Source organism: Pteropus medius, unplaced genomic scaffold (assembly GCF_902729225.1).
Source record: "Pteropus medius unplaced genomic scaffold, Ma_sr-lr_union100, whole genome shotgun sequence".
Classification (NCBI taxonomy): domain Eukaryota; kingdom Metazoa; phylum Chordata; class Mammalia; order Chiroptera; family Pteropodidae; genus Pteropus; species Pteropus medius.
The window spans coordinates 19,174,278-19,189,909 of record NW_024349803.1 but is presented as its reverse complement, the minus strand read 5'-3'; the positions used below and the strand labels follow the sequence as shown (position 1 = coordinate 19,189,909).

General features: G+C 41.6%; 1 protein-coding gene and 1 pseudogene across 6 annotated transcripts in view; both read left to right on the top strand.

Annotated features, from left to right (window-relative positions):
• The window catches only part of KIF9 (kinesin family member 9), a 40,214-nt gene that overhangs the window by 4,761 nt on the left and 19,821 nt on the right, over nucleotides 1–15,632 (top strand). For all 6 annotated transcript variants that reach the window (XM_039837591.1, XM_039837589.1, XM_039837588.1 and 3 more), the window contains 7 exons: nucleotides 1,229–1,394; nucleotides 3,121–3,227; nucleotides 5,070–5,294; nucleotides 13,114–13,197; nucleotides 13,309–13,401; nucleotides 14,140–14,287; nucleotides 15,361–15,425. In XM_039837591.1, the coding sequence (XP_039693525.1) occupies nucleotides 1,229–1,394; nucleotides 3,121–3,227; nucleotides 5,070–5,294; nucleotides 13,114–13,197; nucleotides 13,309–13,401; nucleotides 14,140–14,287; nucleotides 15,361–15,425 (888 nt within the window). The remainder of the gene's footprint in view (nucleotides 1–1,228; nucleotides 1,395–3,120; nucleotides 3,228–5,069; nucleotides 5,295–13,113; nucleotides 13,198–13,308; nucleotides 13,402–14,139; nucleotides 14,288–15,360; nucleotides 15,426–15,632) is intronic.
• Nucleotides 5,445–5,563, top strand: LOC120582685 (uncharacterized; annotated as a pseudogene).

Here is a 15,632-nt window from a genome sequence, read left to right as displayed (position 1 = left end):
TCAGATCTGCTATTACAGATCTATCAGGGGATACAGGAAGAAGTTTCAAGTTGATTACTGTTAAACTTACCAAAGCAGTGAGAGAAACTCTTATAGAGAGAGCTGGAAAAATTGATCCATTCCCACGTCCTTGCCACAGTCCTGAGAAACTTACTGAAGCCTGTGACAGGCTTAGGACAGCTTGAGAGTGTTAGATGTTTTTTTTTTCAGCAAACATTTGTGGATCTACTGCGGGCAGCATCGAGACATTCTCTTAGGGAAGAATTCAAGGGCACCTGCTCAAGCTTCGAAAGTCCTAGCAGTCAGAAGTTCACATGCAGCCCTGTGAAGGGCACCCTGCTGCACATGGTTTCAATGAACACAGAAGCACAGAGCAGTTGATGCGTGAATGGACCAAGCCTCTCTCTCTTGATCTTAGTTTTGCTGTGTGTGGCTATGCTTGGCTCCTGGATTAGGGCAGCCAGTGTAAGATTCCAACGAGAATCTGTTTACATCAGAAGTCCCCATTGCGGAGACTAGAATCTGCCATTGACATAACCCAGTGTATTCCTAAACCAGCTGCTGCCAGCTTGCTATGGAGGGATCAAAAAATCTAAAAATATTTTTTAAATCTTTGCATCTAAAAATCTGCTCATTACAAGTAGGTGGGCACCCATGATTTACTCCAATACCAGTGAGTAACTGTATCTGACCAGGCCAGAGCCTTTTCTGCAGCCCCTATTTCATCAGTACTCGCACTGGCCATAGCGTGCCTGTGGAAGTAGGCGCTCACTACAACGCTGAGGGAGGCCACGCCGCCGGTGACCAGAGAAAGAGGTGGCACGCAAGCCCAGCCTCCGTCACCAAGCACACTTGACCCCATATCACAGGTGGGGGAACCAAGACAGCATCCCGTAAACAAAGGAGAAGTGTATTGAAACTAGTAAGTGCTCTAGTTTCCTGATCCTTCCACCTCCAAGGTCATGTGGCCTCCCTGCAGGAGCTTCCTTCTCCCGACCCTAAGAAGGCATCTGGAATGTCAGCCCACACGTTGGAGCCCCTGTTAGTCCTCAAGTTCACGTCTTCTGTTTCCTCCAGGTCAGGCATCGGCTACCAGTGACTGAGCATCAGTTTCTTATCACGTAACTAAGTCTTTCTCTCCCTTTCCCTCCTTCTCTCTCTCCCTTGCTTTCGCTGTTTTGCTCTCTTTTCTCTCTGCCCTCTCCCTCCATCCCTCCCTCTCTTCTAGACCATTGATATTCACTTAAGAAAAGATACCCGGAGAGGAGTCGTCAATAACCAACAGACAGACTGGTCGTTCAAGCTGGATGGAGTCCTCCATGACGCCTCCCAAGAAGTGGTTTATGAGACGGTCGCGAAGGATGTGGTTGCTCAGGCCCTCGATGGCTATAATGGTAATTTAGTTCCTTAACTGTTGTTTTACGTAAGGACCCACGGAACTCCTTGTGGAGGAAGAGGTGCAAGTATTTTATGGTGAATAAAATAAAATATAACCTCATTTACTAACTTTTGTTTGCTTATTTGTCGGTCTCTGTTCTTATGGGGGAAAACTTGTTATTTGCTTGGCGACACTGTGGGCATAGCTTGATCCAATGTGCTGGGGCCCTACCTTCATAGGAATGACCTGGCTCTCCAAAGGTCATGAGGACTCAACTATTATCCTGTTTCAAATCTCTCGACTATTAGTTTTGAAGATCATGCCCTTACGATGAATTCGAGTCCAAACATTTTTCTTTTGGCTACCTGCTAGGAGCTTTTTCTATTCGTTCTATCAACACAATCAATCTACTGTTCATATTATAGTATAGGCTTATTTACATAGATCACTAAAACCTGAGTAGAGTTTGATTTGTTTAACAAAAGTAGTTTTATTAGAAAATTTTTACAAACTTGTTCAATTTAAGATGGTTTTAAAATCTTAAAAAATTTTAAATGAAGGCTTTGCCCATATGGTGGCTGCTGACCAGAATAATCCTTGTTTGCAAGTTTTAGGTCTTCTGTTAAAAATTCCTGGAGTGTAGATGCTCAAACATTGTAATCACTGCCTGTGATAACAGATGTGGTTGACCCTGATGCCATGTGTCCCTGAGGAGGTAGAGACTAAGGAGCTAAGGCCCAGGGAGGTTTAGAATCTTGGGCCCCTGGTGCCGTGGAACCACAAATGGGCTCTGGGTCCCAGCTGAAGTGACTCCTTCCTAAACATTTGTGTTGGGTTAATAGACACTCTTTCTGACTCCAGCTCAGATGCTGAATTAGGGCCCCGTGTAATTGGTAAAACCTACCAATCCCAGGAACTAAGGCATCTGTTTGGCAAAGGCAAACACTGATGTCAGTGGCCCAGCCTTGCCTGGGCAGGTCTGCTGTGTAAATGCCCAAAAGCAGCCTTTGGGATGGGGTCTGGTACAGGCTGCCTGAGCCTGGAGGAAGAGCAGACGGGAACCAGAGCCCAGGCTGACAGTGGTTTGCGTCCTGGAGCCTGGTGGTGATGGTAGACATAAAGGGTGTAAAAGGTGCAAGTGAAAGTCTTCCCAGAGAGGGCGGTGGCACCAGCTTAGGACCTGGTCGTAGTCTCTTTCTAGAAGTGGCATGGGACCAACCAGCAGCCCTGTTTGGTCCTGTGGGAACTTACAGTCTTCCAAGAATTTTCACATTTAACAGGAAATGCCCTTCCCACTCCCATTACTTCCTGGGGATTTTGAAAGCCCTTCTTGTCTCCTGCCTGGCCAGCCCCCAGGGAGGCCTAGCCCTGAGACCCTGGCAGTTCATGGCTTTGCTAAGGAAGGGCTGGAGTTCAATGCTTTATCTCCTCTTCCATCTTTCTAGGAAAAATCCCTAGTTCCTCTGTTCCCTGCGCTCCTCAGATCTCCTGATAGAGGGACCAGTAGAGCCCTGTATGGCCCACACACTCAGAGCAGCTGTCTGTGTTTTGACTGTTTATGTCCCTGTTTGCCCACCCGCCCGCCCACTCTCTCTGGCAGGAATCCTGCTCTCCTTGGCTGCTTCCCATGGCCACCTTCACACCAGGGGCCTGGCTGGCACCAGGCATGCTGGGGGATGGGAGAGCTATCCTTGGAGCTATTTTCCCGGATGTCACCAAGTCGTGTTTTGAAATGTTTGCAGGCACCATCATGTGTTATGGGCAGACGGGAGCTGGCAAGACATACACCATGACGGGGGCAACTGAGAATTACAAGCACCGGGGGATCCTCCCTCGTGCCCTACAGCAGGTAGAGAGTGGGCCCACGGGCGGGATGCCACACGGGTCCCCCTCTCTCTAGCACAGATACTGCCAACCCCACGCCAGCCACTGGAGACAGTGGTGTCCATGCCTCAAAGGAGTTGCAGCTTTTAGAGAGGACAGGATGCACATGGTGGGGAAGGTGTGTGTCAGTGTGTCAGAGGCATCAGGAAGCCAGGAGTTTGGGTTTCAGACTCTGACCCACACCCATGCCAAGCCTGTTTCCTCATTCGTGAAGGGAGTTGGGACATGCTGGCTGGCTGGCTTGCTGCTCTGATGGTCTGTGATCTTGTAGTTGAGGATTTGGAGGTCTGAATCATGTTCCTTCCTGGTTTTAATGAGGGGATACGGACCCTGCAGAGCTTCCTCACTGGCCTGCTCTGGCTTCTTCCACCACCACAGCCTCAGAAAGAGCCAGGGGAAGAAGCAGGGTGACATCAGCTCTCGGGACCGAGCCTGCCCTGGTAGTCTGGGAAGTGTGGCTGAAGATAGGACAGATGGGCCTCTCTTTGGGGTCCAATAGCCCGGGTTCTGTGAGGACCCTCTATTTGGAGGCAGGAGGCAATGGGCTTTTACCTAAAAGCATCTTGAGCTTTCATAACTCTGTCCTGTAAGAAGTATAGATGTCCTTCTGGTGTATAAACCATCCGTGCTCTGATATTCGAAGCAATATCCCATGGTCAAAGTTTCTGTATCTCATCATCTTAGACTTCAGTAGTCTAGCTCAGTGCTGCCCAGTAGAAATATAATGTAAGTCATATATGCAATTTTGAGTTTCCCAGTAGCCACATTTTTAAAAAGTGTGAAATTAATTTTAATATTTTACTTAATATATCCAAAATACCATTTCTATCTGTAATTAATATGAAGATTACTGAGATAGTTTACATTCTTTTTCTTGTATTAAGTCTTTGAAATCCAGTGTGTATTTTATACTTAGAGGACATTTCAATTTAGACATTAAATATTCATCAGAAATACTTGATCTGTATTTAGATTCCACAAAATTTTCAGTTGAAAGAGTAGATTTATAACCCCAAGTTGTTCCCAACACATTTAAAAATTTACCAATAACTGAGTTTAGCGTCAGTTTTTAAATTTCAATTTCAATCCTTTGAAATTCAGTAAAATTTAAAATTCAGGTCCTCATTTGCACTAACCACATTTCAAGTGCTCAGTAGCCGTCTGTGACTAGTGTCTACCATGTCGGGACGTGGTAGACTGTTAAAGCAAAATGGGACCTCGGGGATAATCTAGCCCAACTCCCCACTTGACAGATAAGAAAATTAAGGTCCAGAGAGGGGAAAAGACCAATCCAAAGTCCCCGGCTGATAAATACTGGGGAGGGTATTAGAAGTTGAGAGGGCTGAGTTCTGGCTTTGCCTCCTCTCTTACTAGCTGAGTGACCATAGACAAATCATTTTATTGCATGGAGCTCTCCACAGATGGGTATTGCCCTAGTCCGCTTCAGTCACAGAGAGCTATGAGGATGGAATTAAATCGTGGATGTGAAAGAGGCTTATATATGGTGAGACCTCATAAAACAAGAGAAGAACGTTCCAATTCATCATGCCTCTACTTAGAACTGTTCCAGTATTAGTCGATCTGTAAGTCAAGCCTCAAAAAACGAGATGATGATAGATAACACCCAAGGGACTAAGAATTATAATAACAGTTATTGATAACTGTCACACTAACTAGACTGTAAATTCTTTTATGACAAGGATTTTCTTGTACTTCCTGATGTTCCTTCATGAAGTAAGAACTCTGCTAACACTATCTGGTCATTAGACTTCTGCTCTTGGTGACTACTGTCCAACTTCCCGTCTAGGTTTTTAGGATGGTCGAGGAACGCCCCACGCATGCCATCACCGTGCGTGTTTCCTACCTGGAAATTTATAATGAGAGCCTATTCGATCTCCTGTCCACTCTGCCCTATGTTGGACCCTCAGTCACGCCAATGACCATCGTGGAAAACCCTCAAGGGGTCTTCATTAAGGGCTTGTCAGTCCATCTCACAAGTCAGGAGGAGGATGCATTCAGCCTCCTTTTTGAGGTGAGTTGATCAAGTCTTAAGGCTTCCTTCCTTCCTCCCACCCTTCCTCCCTTCTTCCTTCATTTCTTTCCTTCCTTTTATTCTTTTCCTCACGCCCTTCTTAGTTTTTTACTTTGATAATCAGAATAAAAATTAATATATACTCATTTTGTCTATGGCCATGCCACCCTGAACAAGCCCGATCCTGTCTGATCTCGGAAGCTAAGCAGGGTCGGGCCTGATTAGTACTTGGATGGGAGACCACCTAGGAAGACAAGGTGCTGTAGGCTTAAAAAATAAAAAATAAGGGATTGTAAACTGACAAGGTCCTTGCAATCTGCGAGGTCAACCAAGGGTTGCCTCGCCTAAAAAAATTTTTCTAAAAGAAAAAATATATACTAATTTAACAATTTCAGCCAGTACTTAAAAAATATAAAAATTAAAAAAAAAAATTGAGGTGGCTCCATAGTGTAGTGGTTAGCACGTCTGCTTTACATGCAGAAGGTTCTGGGTTCACACCCCAAGTGGAGTTACGGACCATACTCCGGGTGCACCAGGCCCCGGTGTGCACACTGCGAGTGTGTGGAAGGAGACGCCCCGCCTTCAGAGATCCAGTTCTTGGAAAAAAACGGCAACATCCATAGATCGGGGTGAAAGTAGCGGGGAGATTAGAGAGGGAGAAAAAATAAATAAAAAAACAAAAAAGAATTCACTCATTTGTTTTCTACAATAATATATATTTTGGCTTATTTCCTTCTAATCTTTTTTTCTTTATGTAGTTGAAATTGTCCTTTTTGTTTTCTAGTTAACATTAAATCATGGGCATTTGTGGTATAGAAAAGAAAATAAGATTAATGTCCTTAGTATTTAAAAGCTCTGACAAATCAATTAAAAAATTCCACAGTGTATATTATTTTTATGAAAGTCATATCGGTTGGAACTCTTATACATTGCTGATGAAAAGTAAAATTGTGTAGCCAATTTGGCAGTTTCCTAAGAAGTTAAAATTAATTTTATTCATAGGACCTAGCAATTATAACCCTAGGAATCTATCCAAGAGAAATTAAAGCATGTATATATATATATACAAAGGCTTGTACACAAATATTCATAGCAGCTTTATTCATAATAGCCAGAGACTGGGAATAACCAAATATCCATCAACCAGAGAATGGATAAATAAAATGTGGTACATCCATACAACAGAAAACTATTTAGCAATAAAAAATAAAATAGAGTACTGATACATGCGGCAACATGGGTGAATCTCAAACAAATAAAAAAACATGCTAAATGAAAGAAATGAAAAAGATCACATACTGTATGATTCCATTAATTTGAAATGTCTGAATATCCTCATCTCTAGAGACAAAAAGATTAGCTTTCTGAAGTGATAAGACATTTCTAAAACAGTATTGTGATGATGGTTGTACAACTCTGTAAATTTACTAAAAATCATTGAATTGTGTAACTAAAACTGAATTTTATGGTATTTAAGTTAAATGTCAATAAAACTTTTTTAAAAAGTCCTGTAGCTGTCCTCAGGAGTAATTTACACCAGACCCCTTTTATCTACAGGAAATAAAGTGCCTCCCAGGTGACAATAATGGGGCATTCTCATCTTACTGTTGCTCCTAACATTTCACCAGGAAAGATGATATTTGTTGTAGGTTTTTTGGTGGCTTAAGGTTAAAGAAGGTCCAAGTTGATGAAGAATTGTTATTGTGAATAAGTACACTCTCCTGACTTCTACATTCTTTATAGTTTACCACTTATGTCCTGCCACCCACATTTCCTCAAACAGCATAGTTTAATATTTTTTTAAATGTATGTTCTTGCTGTATGTTTTTCATTTTCTTCATTATGTTACATTGTGTGGCTATACTACAATTTAGTTATCCATTCTATTTCTGATGGACATTTGGATTTTCCTAGAAATGTTCTTGTATGTATATCTGATGCTGTAAGCCTGAATGTCTCTAAATAAAGCCAAGGACTGCCATTTCTGAGTCATGGAGAATATAGATGTCTTAAGCTTTCTTAGAAGATCCCAACTTTTTTCCATAATGGTATACTCCCACAGCAGTTTCTCAGAGTTCTCATTATTCTGGCTTTAAAATTCTAACTGATCTGTCTGGTGTGTAGTGTTTCCTACTGTGGCCTTGGTTTGCATTTTCCTGATTACCAGTGAAATTAAAGACCTTTTTCATGTGTTTATCGACCATTTGGATTTTCCTGTTCCTGTTTTTTTGTTTATTTTCTTTACAGACATCTTTTTTTCTCTTGGTTGTGTGAATAAATTCTTTATATATTCTGAAAACTAGGGTTTTTTTTTCCCTTCAGTAAAATGAGTTCTTTTTTGATAGCTTTTTTTATATGTATTACAAATATCTCCTATTTCCTGTGGCTTGCTTTTTTTCCCCTCTCTCTCTTTATGTGTTATTTGATGAACAAAAATTCTTGATTTTAGGTTAGAATGTTTATTTTTTTTGTTTTGTTTTGGCTTTTTGTGTAAAGAGCATACAAGAGGATTTTTTAAAAGTCCAGTGGTAGAACTCACTAGTGAAGCTATCTGATCCTGGACTTTTGTTTGCTGGGAGATTTTCAATTACTGATACCATCTCCTTAATAGTAATTTTTTCTATTTCACCATGATTCATTCTGGGTAGTCTGACAGTCTATCTTTTAACTGAAGCATTTCATTCCATTTACAATTAATGCAATGACTGATATATTTGGGTTTAAATGTGTCATATTTTTGTGTGTTTTCTCTTTGTCCCATTTGTTCTACATTTTTTTCCTTGTCTTTGCCCTCTTTTTAATTGGATATTTTTTATTATACTTGTTTCCTCCTCTACTAGTTTGGAAGTTATATATTTATTCATATTTATATTCTCTCTCTCTTTCCCCCTCCCCCTCCCTCCACCACTCGGTTTATCCTAGAAATAACAATTTACATATTTAGTTGATACAAAAGAATATCCATAACTGGTGAAATCTTAATAAGTTCTGTTGATTATACCAATGTCAATTTCTTTGTTTTGATGTTGTGCTATAGTTTTGTGAGATGTTATCACAGAGAGACTGAGTGAAGGGTACAGAGGACCTCAAAGCCATTTGTTTGAAACTTCCTATGAATCAAAATAAAATGTTATTTTATCATAACATTATAATTACTTCATATAACATAATAATTATTTCAAAATAAAATGTTTAAAAATAAAAACTTATAAAAATCTGAAATTAATAAAAAACTTTTTCATCCTCCTGGATTTTACAAGAAACTTAGACTTGTTGCTTTGTCTTTTACCTTTTTGTTTTTTAACCCCGAAGGGCATTTCATTAATGTTTTATATAATTAGTTTACATTTGCCCTCATATTTACCACTTTCATTGCTTTTCTTTTCTTTTTTTCTTAACTTTCCACCTGAGATTGTTGTTCTACTTTCTACTGTACATCTTTTAGAGTGAGCATGCTGGTGATAAACAGTTATTTTTTTTTTTTGAAATGTCTTTTACTCTCAATCTTGAAAGATATTTTTTAAGGTATAAAATTCTTTTTGGCATTTGTTTTCTTTTACCACATTAAAGATATCATTGCAAAGTTATGGTTTTCATTGTTACTGATGAGAAGTCAACTGTCAGTCTATTTCATAGTCCTTTAAAAGTGTCAATCTGGGTTCTCTGAGAAGCAGAAGCCAAGATGGGATTAAATGTGCAAAGATTTTATGAGAAGAAATTTCTGTGTCAAGGAAGTAGGAGAGGACCCAGGTAAGGCTGGATAAGCATCAGGCCATGATGCAAATCTTACCTCAAGTGACAGGAGGGAAGGTTAGTGGCAGCATCCAGGCAGTGTAAAGAAGGTTCAGTGCAAAGAGATTAGGAATCCTTGAGCCAAGTTTGGCCAACTAAGAACAGATCTATTTAATATCCCTGCCATACTCAGTCATTGGTGGGAAGCAGTCCTTCCTGTGATTCGTTACACTTCATGAATCGGAGGATTCATGTCATTTATATCAATTGAAAAAAAATAGCCACAATTCTTTTGAATATTGCTTCCCACCTCCCCCTTTTAAAATCTCAATTATCTCCTTCTAGAATTCTGATTAGACAGACTTCTGTCTTCTCACTCTGTCTTCCATACCTCTTAATCTTTCTTTTATGTTATTTATCCTTTTATCTCTTCTTTAAATGTTTGGTGGAATTCACCGGTGAACCCATCTGGGCCTGGCAATTTCTGTTTCGGAAGGTTATTAATTATCAATTCTATTTCTTGAATAGATATAGACCTATTCAGATTGTCTACTTCTGTGAGTTTTGGCAGATCATGTTTTTCAATGAATTGGTCCATTTTATCTAGATTATCAAATATGTGGGCTGAAACTTGTTTATAACATTCCTTTATTATCCTTTTAATATCCATGGGATCTGTAGTGATGCTCCTGCTTTCATTTGCAATATTAATTTGTGTCCTCTTTTTTTTTCTGAGTTGGCTGGGCTAGAGGCTTATCAATTTTATTTATCATTTTAAAGAATGAGCTTTTGGTTTCATTGATTTTCTCTATTGATTTTCTATTTTTAGTTTCATTGATTTCTGCTTTAATTTTATTATTTCTTCTCTTCTGCTTGTTTTGGATTTAATTTGCTCTTCTTTTTCTAGTTTCCTAAGGCGGGAACTTAGATGATTGATTTTAGATCTTTCTTCTTTTCTATGTGTTATTTAGAAATGTATTGTTTAATCTTCACTTATTTTGAGATTTTCCAGTTATATTTCTGTTTTTGATTTCTAGGTTAATTCCATGTGGTCTGAGAGTAGACATTGTATGATTTCTATTCTTTTAAATTAGTCAAGGTGTATTTTATGTCCCAGAATAAGATCTGTCTTGGTGAATGTTCTATGTGAGCTTGACAAGAATGTATATTCTGCTGTCGTTGCCTTTTAAGATGCCTGGTAATTTTTTCTTGATATCCGGACATGAAGCGCTAGATAAATGGAACTGTCCACTACTGGTTCCCATGGATGTTTCTGCTCCAATATGTCATAATTCTCTGTATCTGCCCGTCTTTCCAATCTTAGAGCCAGTGATTTGCCTTGTGACCTCATAAATTTAAGAAGGGTTGTGGATTTTTCAGTGTGCTCAGCTTTTTACTTAATATTAAAGTGAAATAGTAGCTTCCAAGCTTCTTATGTGTAAAACCAGAGACTGGAGTGGTAATATCTTCAGGTTTATTTTTCAGCTTCCTCTTTTCTTCAGATTAGTATCTAATATTTTCTTTAATTTTAAGTATTATATTTTTTTATTTACAGAAGTTCCGTTTTGTTCTCTTTTGCTCTTACTAGTTATTTTTATAGAATTTTATTCATATATCATGTTTTTTATTCCTTTTTATGTCTTTAAACATATTAAACATACTTATTTTATATTCTTTAATAATTCCACTATCTTCTCATTTTGAGTGTCAGTTCTGCAGTTATTCTTCCTAGTGATTTTTGCTTACGGTACTTTGTTTCGGTATGCGTTTTGTAATACGACTTTAAGCTCTACTTTCTTGGCCTTTATTTGAGGCTTGGGTTGAGAATATATTACTTTAGAAAATATATTACGTTTTTTTTCTTTCAGGAGCCTAAGGGACATTACCAATCTAGGGCCTCTTTAAATCAAATGTTTATTTTAAGGTTGTCAGAACTTATAAGTAGTATATATTACTGCCCCAATCTCATGTTCAGTTGAGGTTACAGTTGTGAATTCTTGGAGACATTATTTTACCCCTCCTAGCCAGACATAATTACAGTGCTGAAATAGTTTCCTTCTCTCCACTTTCTGCAGCAGATTTTCCTCTCTCTTTTGCCGGAGGGCATAGACTTCAGGGACATGGAATATCAGACACTCACCTCGGATAGACCTAAAGCTTTTTCTGACTTCACCTATATGGTTGGATTATAAAGTGTTGAGTCCAGAACTGTGAAGGGTCCCTCCCCCAAGTATATGTATAAAAATACACACACACAGAGACACTAGGCCTCTGAATCAGAAACCAGACCTGTATTACTCAGAGCCTCACAGTGGTAATAGTGGCGATAGTAATGTCATAGCATAGTTTCCTATACCCCAATTCTCCCATAGAGCAACACAGTGAGGACAGATGTCACATGTGTTTACAGAGGGGCAGGGGTGTCTGTACTACTGAAGAGGAATTCCAAAGTTATGAATCTCAGAGCTTATGTAAGAGCTGGTACATTTATTCCTCTTCCCGTCTGTGCGAGTAGAGAGAGATTGGGGGCCAGGGAGGGCAGGTAGGAACGCAAAGTGAGAATGAGAGAGAGCATACCTTTATTTTGAAATGTAAGCAAATCCTCTCTTAGGAGAGGAGGGGAAGGTTTCTACCCTGGAATTTAAGCTTTTTCACTCTGGAGGAGAAAGAAAGATTTTATCACTCTTTGAATGGGAACAGATTGTTTGGGTGTGGGGATGGAAGTGGAGGGGGTCAGGGGAGGACACAAGTGGCTCCAGGTCTAACCCCCCCCCCTCCATGTGAAGAGCAGATGGCTCTGGAGGGAAAGGGAGATATTCTCTGTCTTTAAAACATGTCAATTTCATTGCTCAGAGAAACACCAAGAAATCCAGCAATGACTATTTTACAGTGTGGGTCTGCAGGTGCCCTCAGGCCAGGAAGGGTGTTGGTTCTTGCTTATAGTTCCTGGATCCCTGCTCCCACTTTGTGTCAGGCCCCTGGGCCCTTCCCGTACTTTCTTGCAGTCTCAGACCTGCATTCAAGAGGAAGTTTCAAATATTCTATCATCTTTGAGAATATTCACAGTAAGACTGTGAATACATAGTCCGTTGTATTGCTGGGAGCCCCCTTCATGTTTTAGGCTGAGATACGGTGAAAAGGGTGTAGGACTTGGAATTGAGGAACCTGGACACCCCTCCTCTTTGGGTGTCCTACTCCCTCCAGGGGGCCATGGCATCATTGCTTTGGGGCTTATTCATATCATTTCACAGGGGCCTTTCTCCTCTAAGAACAGCCATTTCTACCACACCTCCTTTTAAGTATATTCTGGTCATAGGGGCCAACCCTGCGAATTAGAGACAAGGGCCTGCTATCCCTTTACAAATATAAATTATCAATTTTTTCTAATTTTTAAAAGTAATACGTCTACTGTAAAAAAAATATATATAGAAGCACAAACCTATATAAAAAAAGAAAAAATGACCTGTAAACCCCAAACAAGAAGTGACTATTATTACCATCTTGGTAGCAGTATCTGTTTATGATGCTTTTGCATTCTTTAGATTATACCATCCTATGATTTTGTCCTTCATTCTGGTAATGTGGTGTATCACCTTGATTTACTTGCTTTTGTTGAACTGTCCTTGCTTCCTGGGGGCACATCCCACTTGGTCGTGGCCTAAGATCCTTTAATGTGCTATCAGTTTGCTCTGATTTTGGATTCTGACTCTCTTTGTTATTAAAAACTATTCGCTAGCATTTTCCCGCCTGCAAAACATCCCATTGTACAGATAGGCCATTCCCTACTTATTGGGTATGTAGGTTATGATTCAATATTTATGAACATTTTGAAGGCTTTTAATTCATCTTGCCACTTTGCTTTTAGAAAGCTATACAAATGCACAGATCCCAGCAGCGGGTGAAAGTGTAGGACTGGACTCCAATTTGTCTCCCACTCTACTAGTTTATAATTGGGATTTGCCTGCAAGGTCCACCTGACTGCTATGATGCAAGATCACCTGTGCAGATGTCCGTGTAGTTGAAATAACCCAAATGCTTTGTTACTTAAATTTCTCAAAATGTTGTCTACATTTTTCCTCTTCTTCAGGGAGAAACCAATAGGATTATAGCCTCTCACACGATGAACAAAAACTCATCTAGGTCACACAGCATTTTCACCATCTACGTGGAGGTAAGTGTGAGCTCTTTGAATAGCCTGGGAGGGACAGCTGATTCCCCTGGGGCCTGCTCAATCAGAAGCTTCTCCCTCTGACAGTCTAACCTCTGTTTGGATGTTTCATAGGCCCATTCACGGACCTTATCAGAAGAAAAGTACATCACTTCCAAAATTAACTTGGTGGATCTAGCAGGCTCGGAGAGGCTGGGGAAGTCTGGGGTAAGTGCGGGGAGCAGGAGCCAGGGCCTCGTTTCCGGCCTAGTGTCCGTGTCTGTGGGCCACCCCTCACTGCACATTTATGAGCACAGTCCTGAACTAGGTAGGCACGGTAGAGCACGTGGGCTTGGTCCTGTGGGGCTGGAGGGGCAGAATTAGCAGGGGTGGAACAGAGGAAGTTCCTCCCTGACAGGACTTTGTAACCATTAAGTGAGATGATGGCAAGGTGCCTGGCACTCCGTTAGTGCTCAGTAAATGCTCCATGATGGTATTAGCATTTCTCTGTATATGACTGTGAGTAGTTGCGTGAGTATTTTGCATGAGTATTCCATCTCAAATAAATATTCATGAGAGTTAGTATTGGCCTAAGTATGCATAAGAATATTCAGACGGGCATTCTTTACGCATTCATGTGTGCTTGTGTAAATGTTTATAGGATTATTTGCTCAAGTATCTGCACAAATGTTGCCATGTGTGTTCGTTCACATTCGCGTCAATCTTAAGTGAGTATTCATTCGAATGTTCACATAAGTATTCATATTCACACGAGCATTCACATGAATATTTGCAGGAGTGTTCCTGTGAGTATTAGCATTGGCCCAAGATGGAATACGATGCTTTGGCCTTGAGAGAAGACCCTGGTCCTGGGAAGGAGGCTGTGGCCTGGCCACAGACCTGCAGTGTTCTTAATGGGGCAGCCTCTCTACTTGATCTGAAACAGAGCTGACCTTTGGTTTTTAGTCCGAGGGCCGAGTCCTGAAGGAAGCCACCTACATCAACAAGTCCCTGTCATTCCTGGAGCAGGCCATCATCGCGCTCGGGGACCAGAAGCGGGACCATATCCCCTTCCGGCAGTGCAAGCTCACCCACGCCCTGAAGGACTCATTGGGTGAGGGTGTGGTTGGTGCACAGGGAGCAGGGACAGGCCTTGGCATATCTGCCGCTGCTGGTAATGGAATTGCTCCTTCCACTGGCAAGGACTTAACCTGCGGCCTTTTCACAGTAACCTCAGACACACCTGAAAAGGCAGAATCCAGCATAGCTCCCTCTTCTTTCATCCACAACATGCTTTGCTGTTCATTCCTCAGAACCTTTGCTTAAGCGTTCGTGTCTACGAGGAATACCTTCTTGTTTTCCCTTGTCCCTAAACCAGCTGGCAGAATTCTTCCTCACCTTGAAGACCCAGGTGGAGGGCCTCTCCCGTGACATCTTCCCTTCACTTACAGCCTCTCCGACATAGGGGCAGGGGCTGTATCTTGTCATCTTCTGTCCCCAGGCTCTTGTGTTGGGCTTGATAACAGCCACTGGTCATTAACTGAGTGCTACCATGAGCAAAGGCTGACCCTTCCCCTCCTGGCCCCACACCATCTCATTCTCTGCTGTTCCCCTGGCTCCTCTTTTAGGTGCAGCTGGTGGCTTCTCCTCCCCCTTCCCTCCCTCTCCCCCTTTCCTTCTAGCCTCATATACGCTTGGGTGTGTCCTTTCTAACTCTGTCTTAGTCAGCTCCAGCTGCTATAGCAAAATACTGCAGACCGGGTGGCTTACATAACAGACATTTATTTCTCACCTTCTAAAAGCTGGAAGTCCCAGATCACAGTCTGGCAAGGAGGGTTCCTGGTGAGGACTGTCTTCCTGGCCTCTAGATGGCTGCTTTCTCACTGCGTCTTCACATGGCAGAGAGAAAGCGAAAGAGGCTAGAAAGAGAGGCAGCTCTGGTCCCTTTCCTCTTATAAGGGCACTAATCCCATTATGGGGGCCCTGTTCTCATGCCCTCATCTCAACCTAATTATCTTCTAAAGGCCCCACCTCCAAATACCATCACATTGGGAGTTAGGACTTCAACATATGAATTTGGGGGACACACAAACATTCAGTTCATAACAGACCCCCGCCAGCCTCAAAGGAATCTCTTGGCAGAAAACCCACATGGTTCACGGTCCTTCTGTGTCCTGCTTTCTGCAGGGGGAAATTGCAATATGGTCCTCGTGACAAACATCTATGGTGAAGCCGCCCAGTTAGAGGAGACGGTACGTAAAGACAGCTGGTGTAACCGGATTGGACTCCCTCCTTGTGGGTGGCAGGGCCGGGTAAGGCTGGCTCCAGGCTGGCTCAGCTGGCACACTAGCCACACATATTGTCAAGAGTGGAGGGACCCAGGGAATAAGCCTCAGCCAAAACTGCTGAGGAAGGCTCAGCCAGGATTCAAATACCGACTGCCAAGGGGCTGAAGCTGT